General features: G+C 49.5%; 1 protein-coding gene across 1 annotated transcript in view; it reads right to left on the reverse strand.

Annotated features, from left to right (window-relative positions):
* zgc:109982 (uncharacterized protein LOC553564 homolog) overlaps positions 1-15558 on the reverse strand; it is a 15990-nt gene extending 432 nt beyond the window's left edge. Inside the window, exons 1-5 of the mRNA XM_062038442.1 lie at positions 14243-15558; positions 4951-5112; positions 4710-4889; positions 3107-3200; positions 2231-2414 (exon numbers count right to left, since the gene is read on the reverse strand). Of these exons, the coding sequence (XP_061894426.1) occupies positions 2231-2414; positions 3107-3200; positions 4710-4889; positions 4951-5112; positions 14243-14339 (717 nt within the window). The 5' untranslated portion in view covers positions 14340-15558. The remainder of the gene's footprint in view (positions 1-2230; positions 2415-3106; positions 3201-4709; positions 4890-4950; positions 5113-14242) is intronic.
* Between the last annotated feature and the right edge of the window lie 607 nt (positions 15559-16165).

Raw genomic sequence — 16165 nt, forward strand, 5'->3', positions numbered from 1 at the left:
AGAATGCAAAGGAAGAGGAGGACGCTAAGGAAGAGGAGGATGCTAAGGAAGAGGAGGACGCTAACGAAGGTGAGAATGCAAAGGAAGAGGAGGACCCTAAGGAAGATGAGGACGCTGAGGAGGACGCTAGGGAAGAGGAGGACGCTAAGGAAGAGGAGGATGCTAAGGAAGAGGAGGACGCTAAGGAAGGTGAGAATGCAAAGGAAGAGAAGGACCCTAAGGAAGAGGAGGACGCTAGGGAAGAGGAGGACGCTAAGGAAGAGGAGGATGCTAAGGAAGAGGAGGACGCTAAGGAAGGTGAGAATGCAAAGGAAGAGGAGGACGCTAGGGAAGAGGAGGACGCTAGGGAAGGTGAGAATGCAAAGGAAGAGGAGAACCCCAAGGAAGAGGAGGATGCTAGGGAAGAGGAGGACGCTAGGGAAGAGGAGGACGCCAGGGAAGAGGAGGACGCTAGGGAAGAGGAGGACGCCAGGGAAGAGGAGGACGCCAGGGAAGAGGAGGACGCTAAGGAAGAGGAAGATTTTAAGGAAGAGGAGGATGCTAGGGAAGAAGAGGACGCTAGGGAAGAGGAGGACGCTAAGGAAGAGGAGGACCCTAAGGAAGAGGAGGACGCTAGGGAACAGGAGGACGCTAGGGAAGAGGAGGACGCTAAGGAAGAGGAGGATGCTAAGGAAGAGGAGGACGCTAAGGAAGGTGAGAATGCAAAGGAAGAGGAGGACGCTAGGGAAGGTGAGAATGCAAAGGAAGAGGAGAACCCTAAGGAAGAGGAGGACGCTAAGGAAGAGGAGGACGCTAGGGAAGAGGAGGACGCTAAAGAAGAGGAGGACGCTAAGGAAGAGGAGGACGCTAAGGAAGAGGAGGACGCTAAGGAAGAGGAGGACGCTAGGGAAGAGGAGGACGCTAGGGAAGAGGAGGACGCTAGGGAAGAGGAGGACGCTAAGGAAGAGGAGGACGCTAAGGAAGAGGAGGACGCTAAGGAAGAGGAGGACGCTAGGGAAGAGGAGGACGCTAGGGAAGAGGAGGACGCTAAGGAAGAGGAGGACGCTAAGGAAGAGGAGGACGCTAGGGAAGAGGAGGACGCTAAGGAAGAGGAGGACGCTAAGGAAGAGGAGGATGCTAAGGAAGAGGAGGACGCTAAGGAAGAGGAGGACGCTAGGGAAGAGGAGGACGCTAAGGAAGAGGAGGATGCTAAGGAAGAGGAGGACGCTAACGAAGGTGAGAATGCAAAGGAAGAGGAGGACCCTAAGGAAGATGAGGACGCTGAGGAGGACGCTAGGGAAGAGGAGGACGCTAAGGAAGAGGAGGATGCTAAGGAAGAGGAGGACGCTAAGGAAGGTGAGAATGCAAAGGAAGAGAAGGACCCTAAGGAAGAGGAGGACGCTAGGGAAGAGGAGGACGCTAAGGAAGAGGAGGATGCTAAGGAAGAGGAGGACGCTAAGGAAGGTGAGAATGCAAAGGAAGAGGAGGACGCTAGGGAAGAGGAGGACGCTAGGGAAGGTGAGAATGCAAAGGAAGAGGAGAACCCCAAGGAAGAGGAGGATGCTAGGGAAGAGGAGGACGCTAGGGAAGAGGAGGACGCCAGGGAAGAGGAGGACGCTAGGGAAGAGGAGGACGCCAGGGAAGAGGAGGACGCCAGGGAAGAGGAGGACGCCAGGGAAGAGGAGGACGCTAAGGAAGAGGAAGATTTTAAAGAAGAGGAGGATGCTAGGGAAGAAGAGAACGCTAGGGAAGAGGAGGACGCTAAGGAAGAGGAGGACCCTAAGGAAGAGGAGGACGCTAGGGAACAGGAGGACGCTAGGGAAGAGGAGGACGCTAAGGAAGAGGAGGATGCTAAGGAAGAGGAGGACGCTAAGGAAGGTGAGAATGCAAAGGAAGAGGAGGACGCTAGGGAAGGTGAGAATGCAAAGGAAGAGGAGAACCCTAAGGAAGAGGAGGACGCTAAGGAAGAGGAGGACGCTAGGGAAGAGGAGGACGCTAAGGAAGAGGAGGACGCTAGGGAAGAGGAGGACGCTAAGGAAGAGGAGGACGCTAAGGAAGAGGAGGACGCTAGGGAAGAGGAGGACGCTAGGGAAGAGGAGGACGCTAAGGAAGAGGAGGACGCTAAGGAAGAGGAGGACGCTAAGGAAGAGGAGGACGCTAAGGAAGAGGAGGACGCTAGGGAAGAGGAGGACGCTAAGGAAGAGGAGGACGCTAAGGAAGAGGAGGATGCTAAGGAAGAGGAGGACGCTACCTCGGCCACGTCCTCGGCCGTCTGACCGAGTGTTTCAAATATTTGTTTGTAGTTCTTCAGGTAGATGTTGGTGAACATGTCTGCTGTCACTTTGTCTGCACCGCTGAGGTCCGTCTTCAGGCCTTCTTCGTACACTTTACGCTCAAACTCTGTGATGACGGGACCAGGCTCGATCAGACTGATGCTGAGGAGGGACAACACGCAAAGTGAAGGACCAGGAACAATCAGACTGATGCTGAGGAGGGACAACACACAAAGTGAAGGACCAGACTCCATCAGACTGATGCTGAGGAGGGACAACACACAAAGTGAAGGACCAGACTCCATCAGACTGATGCTGAGGAGGGACAACACACAAAGTGAAGGACCAGGCTCCATCAGACTGATGCTGAGGAGGGACAACACACAAAGTGAAGGACCAGACTCCATCAGACTGATGCTGAGGAGGGACAACACACAAAGTGAAGGACCAGACTCCATCAGACTGATGCTGAGGAGGGACAACACACAAAGTGAAGGACCAGGCTCCATCAGACTGATGCTGAGGAGGGACAACACACAAAGTGAAGGACCAGGAACAATCAGACTGATGCTGAGGAGGGACAACACACAAAGTGAAGGACCAGGCTCCATCAGACTGATGCTGAGGAGGGACAACACACAAAGTGAAGGACCAGACTCCATCAGACTGATGCTGAGGAGGGACAACACACAGGGTGAAGAACCAGGAACACCAGCCGTAAAGGAAAGTGAAGAAAACATGGAGTCTTTGCATTGACATGCTGTCTATCTAGTGGTTCTTGGAAGAATGTTCTCCGGTCCTTGTCAGTCTAGTCCTGTGTAAGAGGGGGCGGAGTTTCTTGAACAGAACCTTACTTGAGACTAAACCTCAGAGCTTGCACGGCCAAACTCTCACAGAACCCCTCCACGGCGAACTTGGATGCGGCGTAGACGTCATTGAAGAGGATTCCTAACAGGCACACAGAGATCTTCTCAATAGAGTGAACCGGTTCTCATAAAGAACAGGGTCTTAAAAAGAACAGGTTCTAAAGAACAACAGGTGTCAGGAATAGGGTATAAAAATAGTTCTGAAGAACAACAGGTTCTTAGAAAGACCTGGTTCTGAAGAAGAACAGGTTCTTGAACATAGCAAGTTCTAAAGAACAGGTTCTTAAGAAGAACAAGTTCTGAAGAAGAACAGGTTCTTAAGAACAGGTCATGAAGAAGAACAAGTTCTTGAGAATAGTTATCGAAAATAACTGGTTATCAAGAAGAAGGGGTTCTAAAAAAGAACAGGTTCTTAAGATGAACAGGTTCTTAAGAACAGGTTATAAAAATAGTTCTCAAGAAGAACACGTTCATAAGAAGAACAAGTTCTCAAGAAGAACATGTTTTTAAAAAGAACAGGTTCTTTATAACAGGTTTTCAAAAAGAACATGTTTTTAAAAGAGATAGGTTCTCAAGAAGAACCATTTAAAATGAACCGGTTCTTAAAAGTTGTTGGTCATCAGGAACAATAGGTTTTTAAGAACAGGTTCTTAGATGAATGGGTTCATAGGAATAGGTTATCAAAAAGAACACGTTCTTCAAAGAAACAGGTTCTCAAGATGACCGGTTTCTAAAGAAGAACAGGTTCTTGGTAAAACTTGGTTCTGAAGAAGAACAGTTTCTTGGAAATAGCAGGTTCTGAAGAACAGGTTCTTAAGAAGAACAGGTTATAATAAAGAACAAGTTCTTGGCAGGTTTTCAAAAAGAACATGTTATTAAAAGAGATTGGTTCTCAAGAAGAACACGTTCTTAAAAGTAATAGGTTATCAGGAATAACAAGTTCTTAGATCAATGGGTTCTTAAAAACGGGTTATCAAAAACAACACAGTCTTAAAAGGAACAGTTTCTTCAAAATAGGTTATCAAAAAGAACACATTAATCAAAGAAACAGGTTCTCAAGAAGAACAGTTTCTTGAGATGAACAGGTTCTTAAAAAAACAATTCTCAAGAAGAACATATTCTTAGAACAGGTTTTACAAAGAAGATAGGTTCTTAGGAAGAACCTGTTGTTAAAAACAAGTTTTAAGAAGCAGGAACAGATGCTGAAGATAAACAAGTTCTTAAGAACCTGGCCTGAAAAAGAAGAAGTTGTAAAGAAGAGCAGGTTCCTAAGAAAGAGAGCAGGTTCCTAAGAAGGAGAGCAGGTTCCTAAGAAGAAGAGCAGGTTCCTAAGAAGGAGAGCAGGTTCATAAGAAGAAGAGCAGGTTCCTAAGAAGGAGAGCAGGTTCCTAAGAAGGAGAGCAGGTTCCTAAGAAGGAGAGCAGGTTCCTAAGAAGAGCAGGTTCCTAAGAAGGAGAGCAGGTTCCTAAGAAGAAGAGCAGGTTCCTAAGAAGGAGAGCAGGTTCCTAAGAAGGAGAGCAGGTTCCTAAGAAGAAGAGCAGGTTCCTAAGAAGAAGAGCAGGTTCCTAAGAAGGAGAGCAGAGGACCTGACCTTGTATGCCCATGACGCTGCTGATGACCACAATGTGACCTTTCTTGCGTCGCTTCATGTCAGGAAGGATCTCCTTGAGCAGCCTGACCAGTCCAAAGAAGTTGGTGTCCATGACGGTCTTCATCTCCTGGATGGACTGGCACTCGATGGGTCCGATCAGGCCCATGCCGGCGTTACTGACTGACACAGGAAGTCAAGCAAAGAGCGGAAGGGAGGGGACACAAAGGGGGCGGAGACTCACTCAGGACGTCCACCCTGCGCTCGGGCAGACTGTCCACGCAGGCTTTGATGGACGCCTCGTCACACACGTCCAGCTGCTTGATCTCCAGAGTGCGACCCAGGCTGCGACCGGACGCCTCCACCAGCGCCTCGCCCTTGCTCAGGTTCCGCATGGTGGCGTAGACTACAGCCACAAGTACACTGGACGTTATGTGGGGGCCTCCTCTACAGCCACAAGTACACTGGATGTTATGTGGGCGCCTCCTCTACAGCCACAAGTACACTGGACGTTATGTGGGCGCCTCCTCTACAGCCACAAGTACACTGGACGTTATGTGGGCGCCTCCTCTACAGCCACAAGTACACTGGACATTATGTGGGCGCCTCCTCTACAGCCACAAGTACACTGGACGTTATGTGGGCGCCTCCTCTACAGCCACAAGTACACTGGACGTTATGTGGGCGCCTCCTCTACAGCCACAAGTACACTGGACGTTATGTGGGCGCCTCCTCTACAGCCACAAGTACACTGGACGTTATGTGGGCGCCTCCTCTACAGCCACAAGTACACTGGACGTTATGTGGGCGCCTCCTCTACAGCCACAAGTACACTGGACGTTATGTGGGCGCCTCCTCTACAGCCACAAGTACACTGGACGTTATGTGGGCGCCTCCTCTACAGCCACAAGTACACTGGACGTTATGTGGGCGCCTCCTCTACAGCCACAAGTACACTGGACGTTATGTGGGCGCCTCCTCTACAGCCACAAGTACACTGGACGTTATGTGGGCGCCTCCTCTACAGCCACAAATACACTGTACATTATGTGGGGGCCTCCTCTACAGCCACAAGTACACTGGACGTTATGTGGGCGCCTCCTCTACAGCCACAAGTACACTGGACGTTATGTGGGCGCCTCCTCTACAGCCACAAGTACACTGGACGTTATGTGGGCGCCTCCTCTACAGCCACAAGTACACTGGACGTTATGTGGGCGCCTCCTCTACAGCCACAAGTACACTGGACGTTATGTGGGCGCCTCCTCTACAGCCACAAGTACACTGGACATTATGTGGGGGCCTCCTCTACAGCCACAAGTACACTGGACGTTATGTGGGCGCCTCCTCTACAGCCACAAGTACACTGGACGTTATGTGGGCGCCTCCTCTACAGCCACAAGTACACTGGACGTTATGTGGGGGCCTCCTCTACAGCCACAAGTACACTGGACGTTATGTGGGGGCCTCCTCTACAGCCAGAAGTACACTGTATGTTATGTGGGCGCCTCCTCTACAGCCACAAGTACACTGGACGTTATGTGGGCGCCTCCTCTACAGCCACAAGTACACTGGACGTTATGTGGGGGCCTCCTCTACAGCCAGAAGTACACTGTATGTTATGTGGGGGCCTCCTCTACAGCCACAAGTACACTGGACGTTATGTGGGCGCCTCCTCTACAGCCACAAGTACACTGGACATTATGTGGGGGCCTCCTCTACAGCCACAAGTACACTGGACGTTATGTGGGCGCCTCCTCTACAGCCACAAGTACACTGGACGTTATGTGGGCGCCTCCTCTACAGCCAGATGTACACTGGACGTTATGTGGGCGCCTCCTCTACAGCCAGAAGTACACTGGATGTTATGTGGGCGCCTCCTCTACAGCCAGATGTACACTGGACGTTATGTGGGCGTCTCCTCTACAGCCACAAGTACACTGGATGTTATGTGGGCGTCTCCTCTACAGCCACAAGTACACTGGACGTTATGTGGGCGCCTCCTCTACAGCCACAAGTACACTGGACGTTATGTGGGGGCCTCCTCTACAGCCACAAGTACACTGGACGTTATGTGGGCGCCTCCTCTACAGCCACAAGTACACTGTATGTTATGTGGGCGCCTCCTCTACAGCCAGAAGTACACTGTATGTTATGTGGGCGCCTCCTCTACAGCCAGAAGTACACTGTATGTTATGTGGGCGCCTCCTCTACAGCCAGAAGTACACTGTATGTTATGTGGGGGCCTCCTCTACAGCCAGAAGTACACTGGATGTTATGTGGGCGCCTCCTCTACAGCCAGAAGTACACTGTATGTTATGTGGGGGCCTCCTCTACAGCCAGAAGTACACTGGATGTTATGTGGGCGCCTCCTCTACAGCCAGAAGTACACTGTATGTTATGTGGGGGCCTCCTCTACAGCCAGAAGTACACTGTATGTTATGTGGGGGCCTCCTCTACAGCCAGAAGTACACTGGATGTTATGTGGGCGCCTCCTCTACAGCCAGAAGTACACTGTATGTTATGTGGGGGCCTCCTCTACAGCCAGAAGTACAATGGATGTTATGTGGGCGCCTCCTCTACAGCCAGAAGTACACTGGATGTTATGTGGGCGCCTCCTCTACAGCCAGAAGTACACTGGATGTTATGTGGGGGCCTCCTCTACAGCCAGAAGTACACTGTATGTTAAGTGGGCGCCTCCTCTACAGCCAGAAGTACACTGTATGTTATGTGGGGGCCTCCTCTACAGCCAGAAGTACACTGGATGTTATGTGGGCGCCTCCTCTACAGCCACAAGTACACTGGATGTTATGTGGGCGCCTCCTCTACAGCCAGAAGTACACTGGATGTTATGTGGGCGCCTCCTCTACAGCCAGAAGTACACTGTATGTTATGTGGGCGCCTCCTCTACAGCCACAAGTACACTGTATGTTATGTGGGCGCCTCCTCTACAGCCACAAGTACACTGTATGTTATGTGGGCGCCTCCTCTACAGCCAGAAGTACACTGTATGTTATGTGGGCGCCTCCTCTACAGCCACAAGTACACTGTATGTTATGTGGGCGCCTCCTCTACAGCCAGAAGTACACTGGATGTTATGTGGGCGCCTCCTCTACAGCCACAAGTACACTGGACGTTATGTGGGCGCCTCCTCTACAGCCACAAGTACACTGGACGTTATGTGGGCGCCTCCTCTACAGCCACAAGTACACTGGACGTTATGTGGGCGCCTCCTCTACAGCCACAAGTACACTGGACGTTATGTGGGCGCCTCCTCTACAGCCACAAGTACACTGGACGTTATGTGGGCGCCTCCTCTACAGCCAGAAGTACACTGTATGTTATGTGGGCGCCTCCTCTACAGCCACAAGTACACTGGACGTTATGTGGGCGCCTCCTCTACAGCCACAAGTACACTGGACGTTATGTGGGCGCCTCCTCTACAGCCACAAGTACACTGGACGTTATGTGGGCGCCTCCTCTACAGCCACAAGTACACTGGACGTTATGTGGGGGCCTCCTCTACAGCCAGAAGTACACTGTATGTTATGTGGGCGCCTCCTCTACAGCCAGAAGTACACTGGACGTTATGTGGGCGCCTCCTCTACAGCCACAAGTACACTGTATGTTATGTGGGCGCCTCCTCTACAGCCACAAGTACACTGGACGTTATGTGGGCGCCTCCTCTACAGCCACAAGTACACTGGATGTTATGTGGGCGCCTCCTCTACAGCCACAAGTACACTGGACGTTATGTGGGCGCCTCCTCTACAGCCACAAGTACACTGGATGTTATGTGGGCGCCTCCTCTACAGCCAGAAGTACACTGTATGTTATGTGGGGGCCTCCTCTACAGCCAGAAGTACACTGGATGTTATGTGGGCGTCTCCTCTACAGCCAGAAGTACACTGTATGTTATGTGGGGGCCTCCTCTACAGCCAGAAGTACACTGGATGTTATGTGGGCGCCTCCTCTACAGCCAGAAGTACACTGGATGTTATGTGGGCGCCTCCTCTACAGCCAGAAGTACACTGGATGTTATGTGGGGGCCTCCTCTACAGCCAGAAGTACACTGTATGTTAAGTGGGCGCCTCCTCTACAGCCAGAAGTACACTGTATGTTATGTGGGGGCCTCCTCTACAGCCAGAAGTACACTGGATGTTATGTGGGCGCCTCCTCTACAGCCACAAGTACACTGGATGTTATGTGGGCGCCTCCTCTACAGCCAGAAGTACACTGGATGTTATGTGGGCGCCTCCTCTACAGCCAGAAGTACACTGTATGTTATGTGGGCGCCTCCTCTACAGCCACAAGTACACTGTATGTTATGTGGGCGCCTCCTCTACAGCCACAAGTACACTGTATGTTATGTGGGCGCCTCCTCTACAGCCAGAAGTACACTGTATGTTATGTGGGCGCCTCCTCTACAGCCACAAGTACACTGTATGTTATGTGGGCGCCTCCTCTACAGCCAGAAGTACACTGGATGTTATGTGGGCGCCTCCTCTACAGCCACAAGTACACTGGACGTTATGTGGGCGCCTCCTCTACAGCCACAAGTACACTGGACGTTATGTGGGCGCCTCCTCTACAGCCACAAGTACACTGGACGTTATGTGGGCGCCTCCTCTACAGCCACAAGTACACTGGACGTTATGTGGGCGCCTCCTCTACAGCCACAAGTACACTGGACGTTATGTGGGCGCCTCCTCTACAGCCAGAAGTACACTGTATGTTATGTGGGCGCCTCCTCTACAGCCACAAGTACACTGGACGTTATGTGGGCGCCTCCTCTACAGCCACAAGTACACTGGACGTTATGTGGGCGCCTCCTCTACAGCCACAAGTACACTGGACGTTATGTGGGCGCCTCCTCTACAGCCACAAGTACACTGGACGTTATGTGGGGGCCTCCTCTACAGCCAGAAGTACACTGTATGTTATGTGGGCGCCTCCTCTACAGCCAGAAGTACACTGGACGTTATGTGGGCGCCTCCTCTACAGCCACAAGTACACTGTATGTTATGTGGGCGCCTCCTCTACAGCCACAAGTACACTGGACGTTATGTGGGCGCCTCCTCTACAGCCACAAGTACACTGGATGTTATGTGGGCGCCTCCTCTACAGCCACAAGTACACTGGACGTTATGTGGGCGCCTCCTCTACAGCCACAAGTACACTGGATGTTATGTGGGCGCCTCCTCTACAGCCAGAAGTACACTGTATGTTATGTGGGGGCCTCCTCTACAGCCAGAAGTACACTGGATGTTATGTGGGCGTCTCCTCTACAGCCAGAAGTACACTGTATGTTATGTGGGGGCCTCCTCTACAGCCAGAAGTACACTGGATGTTATGTGGGCGCCTCCTCTACAGCCAGAAGTACACTGGATGTTATGTGGGCGCCTCCTCTACAGCCAGAAGTACACTGGATGTTATGTGGGGGCCTCCTCTACAGCCAGAAGTACACTGTATGTTAAGTGGGCGCCTCCTCTACAGCCAGAAGTACACTGTATGTTATGTGGGGGCCTCCTCTACAGCCAGAAGTACACTGGATGTTATGTGGGCGCCTCCTCTACAGCCACAAGTACACTGGATGTTATGTGGGCGCCTCCTCTACAGCCAGAAGTACACTGGATGTTATGTGGGCGCCTCCTCTACAGCCACAAGTACACTGGACGTTATGTGGGCGCCTCCTCTACAGCCAGAAGTACACTGTATGTTATGTGGGCGCCTCCTCTACAGCCACAAGTACACTGGACGTTATGTGGGCGCCTCCTCTACAGCCAGAAGTACACTGTATGTTATGTGGGCGCCTCCTCTACAGCCACAAGTACACTGTATGTTATGTGGGCGCCTCCTCTACAGCCAGAAGTACACTGGATGTTATGTGGGCGCCTCCTCTACAGCCACAAGTACACTGTATGTTATGTGGGCGCCTCCTCTACAGCCACAAGTACACTGTATGTTATGTGGGCGCCTCCTCTACAGCCAGAAGTACACTGTATGTTATGTGGGCGCCTCCTCTACAGCCACAAGTACACTGTATGTTATGTGGGCGCCTCCTCTACAGCCAGAAGTACACTGGATGTTATGTGGGCGCCTCCTCTACAGCCACAAGTACACTGGACGTTATGTGGGCGCCTCCTCTACAGCCACAAGTACACTGGACGTTATGTGGGCGCCTCCTCTACAGCCACAAGTACACTGGACGTTATGTGGGCGCCTCCTCTACAGCCACAAGTACACTGGACGTTATGTGGGCGCCTCCTCTACAGCCACAAGTACACTGGACGTTATGTGGGCGCCTCCTCTACAGCCAGAAGTACACTGTATGTTATGTGGGCGCCTCCTCTACAGCCACAAGTACACTGGACGTTATGTGGGCGCCTCCTCTACAGCCACAAGTACACTGGACGTTATGTGGGCGCCTCCTCTACAGCCACAAGTACACTGGACGTTATGTGGGCGCCTCCTCTACAGCCACAAGTACACTGGACGTTATGTGGGGGCCTCCTCTACAGCCAGAAGTACACTGTATGTTATGTGGGCGCCTCCTCTACAGCCAGAAGTACACTGGACGTTATGTGGGCGCCTCCTCTACAGCCACAAGTACACTGTATGTTATGTGGGCGCCTCCTCTACAGCCACAAGTACACTGGACGTTATGTGGGCGCCTCCTCTACAGCCACAAGTACACTGGATGTTATGTGGGCGCCTCCTCTACAGCCACAAGTACACTGGACGTTATGTGGGCGCCTCCTCTACAGCCACAAGTACACTGGATGTTATGTGGGCGCCTCCTCTACAGCCAGAAGTACACTGTATGTTATGTGGGGGCCTCCTCTACAGCCAGAAGTACACTGGATGTTATGTGGGCGTCTCCTCTACAGCCAGAAGTACACTGTATGTTATGTGGGGGCCTCCTCTACAGCCACAAGTACACTGGACGTTATGTGGGCGCCTCCTCTACAGCCACAAGTACACTGGATGTTATGTGGGCGCCTCCTCTACAGCCAGAAGTACACTGGATGTTATGTGGGGGCCTCCTCTACAGCCACAAGTACACTGGATGTTATGTGGGCGCCTCCTCTACAGCCAGAAGTACACTGGATGTTATGTGGGCGCCTCCTCTACAGCCACAAGTACACTGGACGTTATGTGGGCGCCTCCTCTACAGCCACAAGTACACTGTATGTTATGTGGGGGCCTCCTCTACAGCCACAAGTACACTGGACGTTATGTGGGGGCCTCCTCTACAGCCAGAAGTACACTGGATGTTATGTGGGCGCCTCCTCTACAGCCACAAGTACACTGGATGTTATGTGGGCGCCTCCTCTACAGCCACAAGTACACTGGATGTTATGTGGGGGCCTCCTCTACAGCCACAAGTACACTGGACGTTATGTGGGGGCCTCCTCTACAGCCAGAAGTACACTGTATGTTATGTGGGCGCCTCCTCTACAGCCAGAAGTACACTGGACGTTATGTGGGCGCCTCCTCTACAGCCACAAGTACACTGTATGTTATGTGGGCGCCTCCTCTACAGCCACAAGTACACTGGACGTTATGTGGGCGCCTCCTCTACAGCCACAAGTACACTGGATGTTATGTGGGCGCCTCCTCTACAGCCACAAGTACACTGGACGTTATGTGGGCGCCTCCTCTACAGCCACAAGTACACTGGATGTTATGTGGGCGCCTCCTCTACAGCCAGAAGTACACTGTATGTTATGTGGGGGCCTCCTCTACAGCCAGAAGTACACTGGATGTTATGTGGGCGTCTCCTCTACAGCCAGAAGTACACTGTATGTTATGTGGGGGCCTCCTCTACAGCCACAAGTACACTGGACGTTATGTGGGCGCCTCCTCTACAGCCACAAGTACACTGGATGTTATGTGGGCGCCTCCTCTACAGCCAGAAGTACACTGGATGTTATGTGGGGGCCTCCTCTACAGCCACAAGTACACTGGATGTTATGTGGGCGCCTCCTCTACAGCCAGAAGTACACTGGATGTTATGTGGGCGCCTCCTCTACAGCCACAAGTACACTGGACGTTATGTGGGCGCCTCCTCTACAGCCACAAGTACACTGTATGTTATGTGGGGGCCTCCTCTACAGCCACAAGTACACTGGACGTTATGTGGGGGCCTCCTCTACAGCCAGAAGTACACTGGATGTTATGTGGGCGCCTCCTCTACAGCCACAAGTACACTGGATGTTATGTGGGCGCCTCCTCTACAGCCACAAGTACACTGGATGTTATGTGGGGGCCTCCTCTACAGCCACAAGTACACTGGACGTTATGTGGGGGCCTCCTCTACAGCCAGAAGTACACTGTATGTTATGTGGGCGCCTCCTCTACAGCCAGAAGTACACTGGACGTTATGTGGGCGCCTCCTCTACAGCCACAAGTACACTGTATGTTATGTGGGCGCCTCCTCTACAGCCACAAGTACACTGGACGTTATGTGGGCGCCTCCTCTACAGCCACAAGTACACTGGATGTTATGTGGGCGCCTCCTCTACAGCCACAAGTACACTGTATGTTATGTGGGCGCCTCCTCTGCTCAGTGTGGGCGTCCATGAGATGAAAGTAGAAAAGCTACTGCTAAAAAACTTCGCAGTAATTGAAGTTTTAATAATAAAACCACAAAGAGTGTACTTACAAGAGCATTTCTAAAGCTGACTTCACACAACAATGGCACCATTTTTTAAACTAAACCTGTAATTGCTGTAATTGTATGCATGTTTGAAATAAACCTAAACAATAAATCATATTTTCTGTCTAATATTCCATATGTCAATTATGGCGTCCATGCGTCACAAAGCTTGAGGTTAGTTGCTAGGCAGAATTCTACTAATTTTGCTCATAAGCAACGCCCACTATTCCGTTTCCTTGACAACAGAAAGTAAGGACATGTCTGTGTATATACATATATATAAATAAATGTGTATAAATACACATACATGTGTGTATATATAGATGTATATTCATATATATATATATATATATATATATATATATATATATATATATATATATATATATATATATATATATATATATACACACATTTATATATGTGAGTGTATATAACATAAACATACAGATATATGTATATATATATATATGAGTGTGTAAATAAACATACATACATACATGTATTTACATATATATATAAATAAATACACATATATATATACACATATATATACATATATATACACACACACATTACATATCTGTATATATAAATAAATGTATAATAAAATAAGTTCATATCTAAAGTTTTAGGACATTTTATTTGACAGCCCTAACTTTTTATACCAAGGGACCTGTACTGAAAAACCTATGAATATATAATTTTTTGCAATAGATTTCTTTAAACTTCATAAAAAAGGCTTTTTTTTTGTTGTTGCATAAGTTAAATACAAAACTTTGCGTTCTTTTCTATCAGTAGTAACATTTGAACGTGTTCTATTGCCAACGTGCCTTCCCCTCCAGCACCAACACACACTGCAGGTGTACTTTACCCATGAACCTCTTCTTCTCGTCCTTGGCGATGCGCGTGGCGAGCGAGAGGCCGATGCCCGAGGAGCATCCCGTGATGAGGACCGCCTTCTGGGTCATGGCGCTGCGTGCAGCTGTCCACGGCGGAGACGTGAGAGTGTCGGGCACGCGGCGGGTGCTCGCTCTCCTTTTAATTCCCAGCGCTTAATCCTGGCGAGTGCAAGTCAGCAGAGTGCTGCTGATGCAGGACGTCACGGCAACAAAACAACACCTTGCTCTGCACTCCAAAGAGCAGGTTTATTAAGAAGGTGCGTTTGCAATCAACAGGGAGAAAAAGAAGATTCCACTAAAAGACCCAAAGACAGGACAGGTCACATGACACTCTAGGACAGAGTTACTTTTCTTGGAGTAAAACCAGGTGTCAATGAATGATGGGTTCTACATGTAAAGCGACTTGGGGTACTTAGAAAAGCACTATATAAATCCCAGGCATTATTACTATTAAAACCACTCCAGGTTGGCCCCGCCCCCTTTGGTCCACGCATGGACAAGCCAGCTGGACTTTCATTTGAAAGGCTATTAAAGATCTGCAAGCTGATTGGCTGCCAGGCTGAGGCTGACTAAGTGTTCATCTATAAAGCTTGTGGGTACAGTGGTTCTTAACTTATGTTGGATCTATAAAGCTTGTGGGTACAGTGGTTCCTAACTTATGTTGGATCTATAAAGCTTGTGGGTACAGTGGTTCCTAACTTATGTTGGATCTATAAAGCTTGTGGGTACAGTGGTTCCTAACTTATGTTGGATCTATAAAGCTTGTGGGTACAGTGGTTCCTAACTTATGTTGGATCTATAAAGCTTGTGGGTACAGTGGTTCCTAACTTATGTTGGATCTATAAAGCTTGTGGGTACAGTGGTTCTTAACTTATGTTGGATCTATAAAGCTTGTGGGTACAGTGGTTCTTAACTTATGTTGGATCTATAAAGCTTGTGGGTACAGTGGTTCTTAACTTATGTTGGATCTATAAAGCTTGTGGGTACAGTGGTTCTTAACTTATGTTGGATCTATAAAGCTTGTGGGTACAGTGGTTCTTAACTTATGTTGGATCTATAAAGCTTGTGGGTACAGTGGTTCCTAACTTATGTTGGATCTATAAAGCTTGTGGGTACAGTGGTTCTTAACTTATGTTGGATCTATAAAGCTTGTGGGTACAGTGGTTCCTAACTTATGTTGGATCTATAAAGCTTGTGGGTACAGTGCTTCTTAACTTATGTTGGATCTATAAAGCTTGTGGGTACAGTGGTTCTTAACTTATGTTGGATCTATAAAGCTTGTGGGTACAGTGGTTCTTAACTTATGTTGGATCTATAAAGCTTGTGGGTACAGTGGTTCTTAACTTATGTTGGATCTATAAAGCTTGTGGGTACAGTGGTTCTTAACTTATGTTGGATCTATAAAGCTTGTGGGTACAGTGGTTCCTAACTTATGTTGGATCTATAAAGCTTGTGGGTACAGTGGTTCTTAACTTATGTTGGATCTATAAAGCTTGTGGGTACAGTGGTTCTTAACTTATGTTGGATCTATAAAGCTTGTGGGTACAGTGGTTCTTAACTTATGTTGGATCTATAAAGCTTGTGGGTACAGTGGTTCTTAACTTATGTTGGATCTATAAAGCTTGTGGGTACAGTGGTTCCTAACTTATGTTGGATCTATAAAGCTTGTGGGTACAGTGGTTCCTAACTTATGTTGGATCTATAAAGCTTGTGGGTACAGTGGTTCTTAACTTATGTTGGATCTATAAAGCTTGTGGGTACAGTGGTTCCTAACTTATGTTGGATCTATAAAGCTTGTGGGTACAGTGGTTCCTAACTTATGTTGGATCTATAAAGCTTGTGGGTACAGTGGTTCCTAACTTATGTTGGATCTATAAAGCTTGTGGGTACAGTGG

Source organism: Entelurus aequoreus, linkage group LG27, assembly GCF_033978785.1.
Source record: "Entelurus aequoreus isolate RoL-2023_Sb linkage group LG27, RoL_Eaeq_v1.1, whole genome shotgun sequence".
Classification (NCBI taxonomy): domain Eukaryota; kingdom Metazoa; phylum Chordata; class Actinopteri; order Syngnathiformes; family Syngnathidae; genus Entelurus; species Entelurus aequoreus.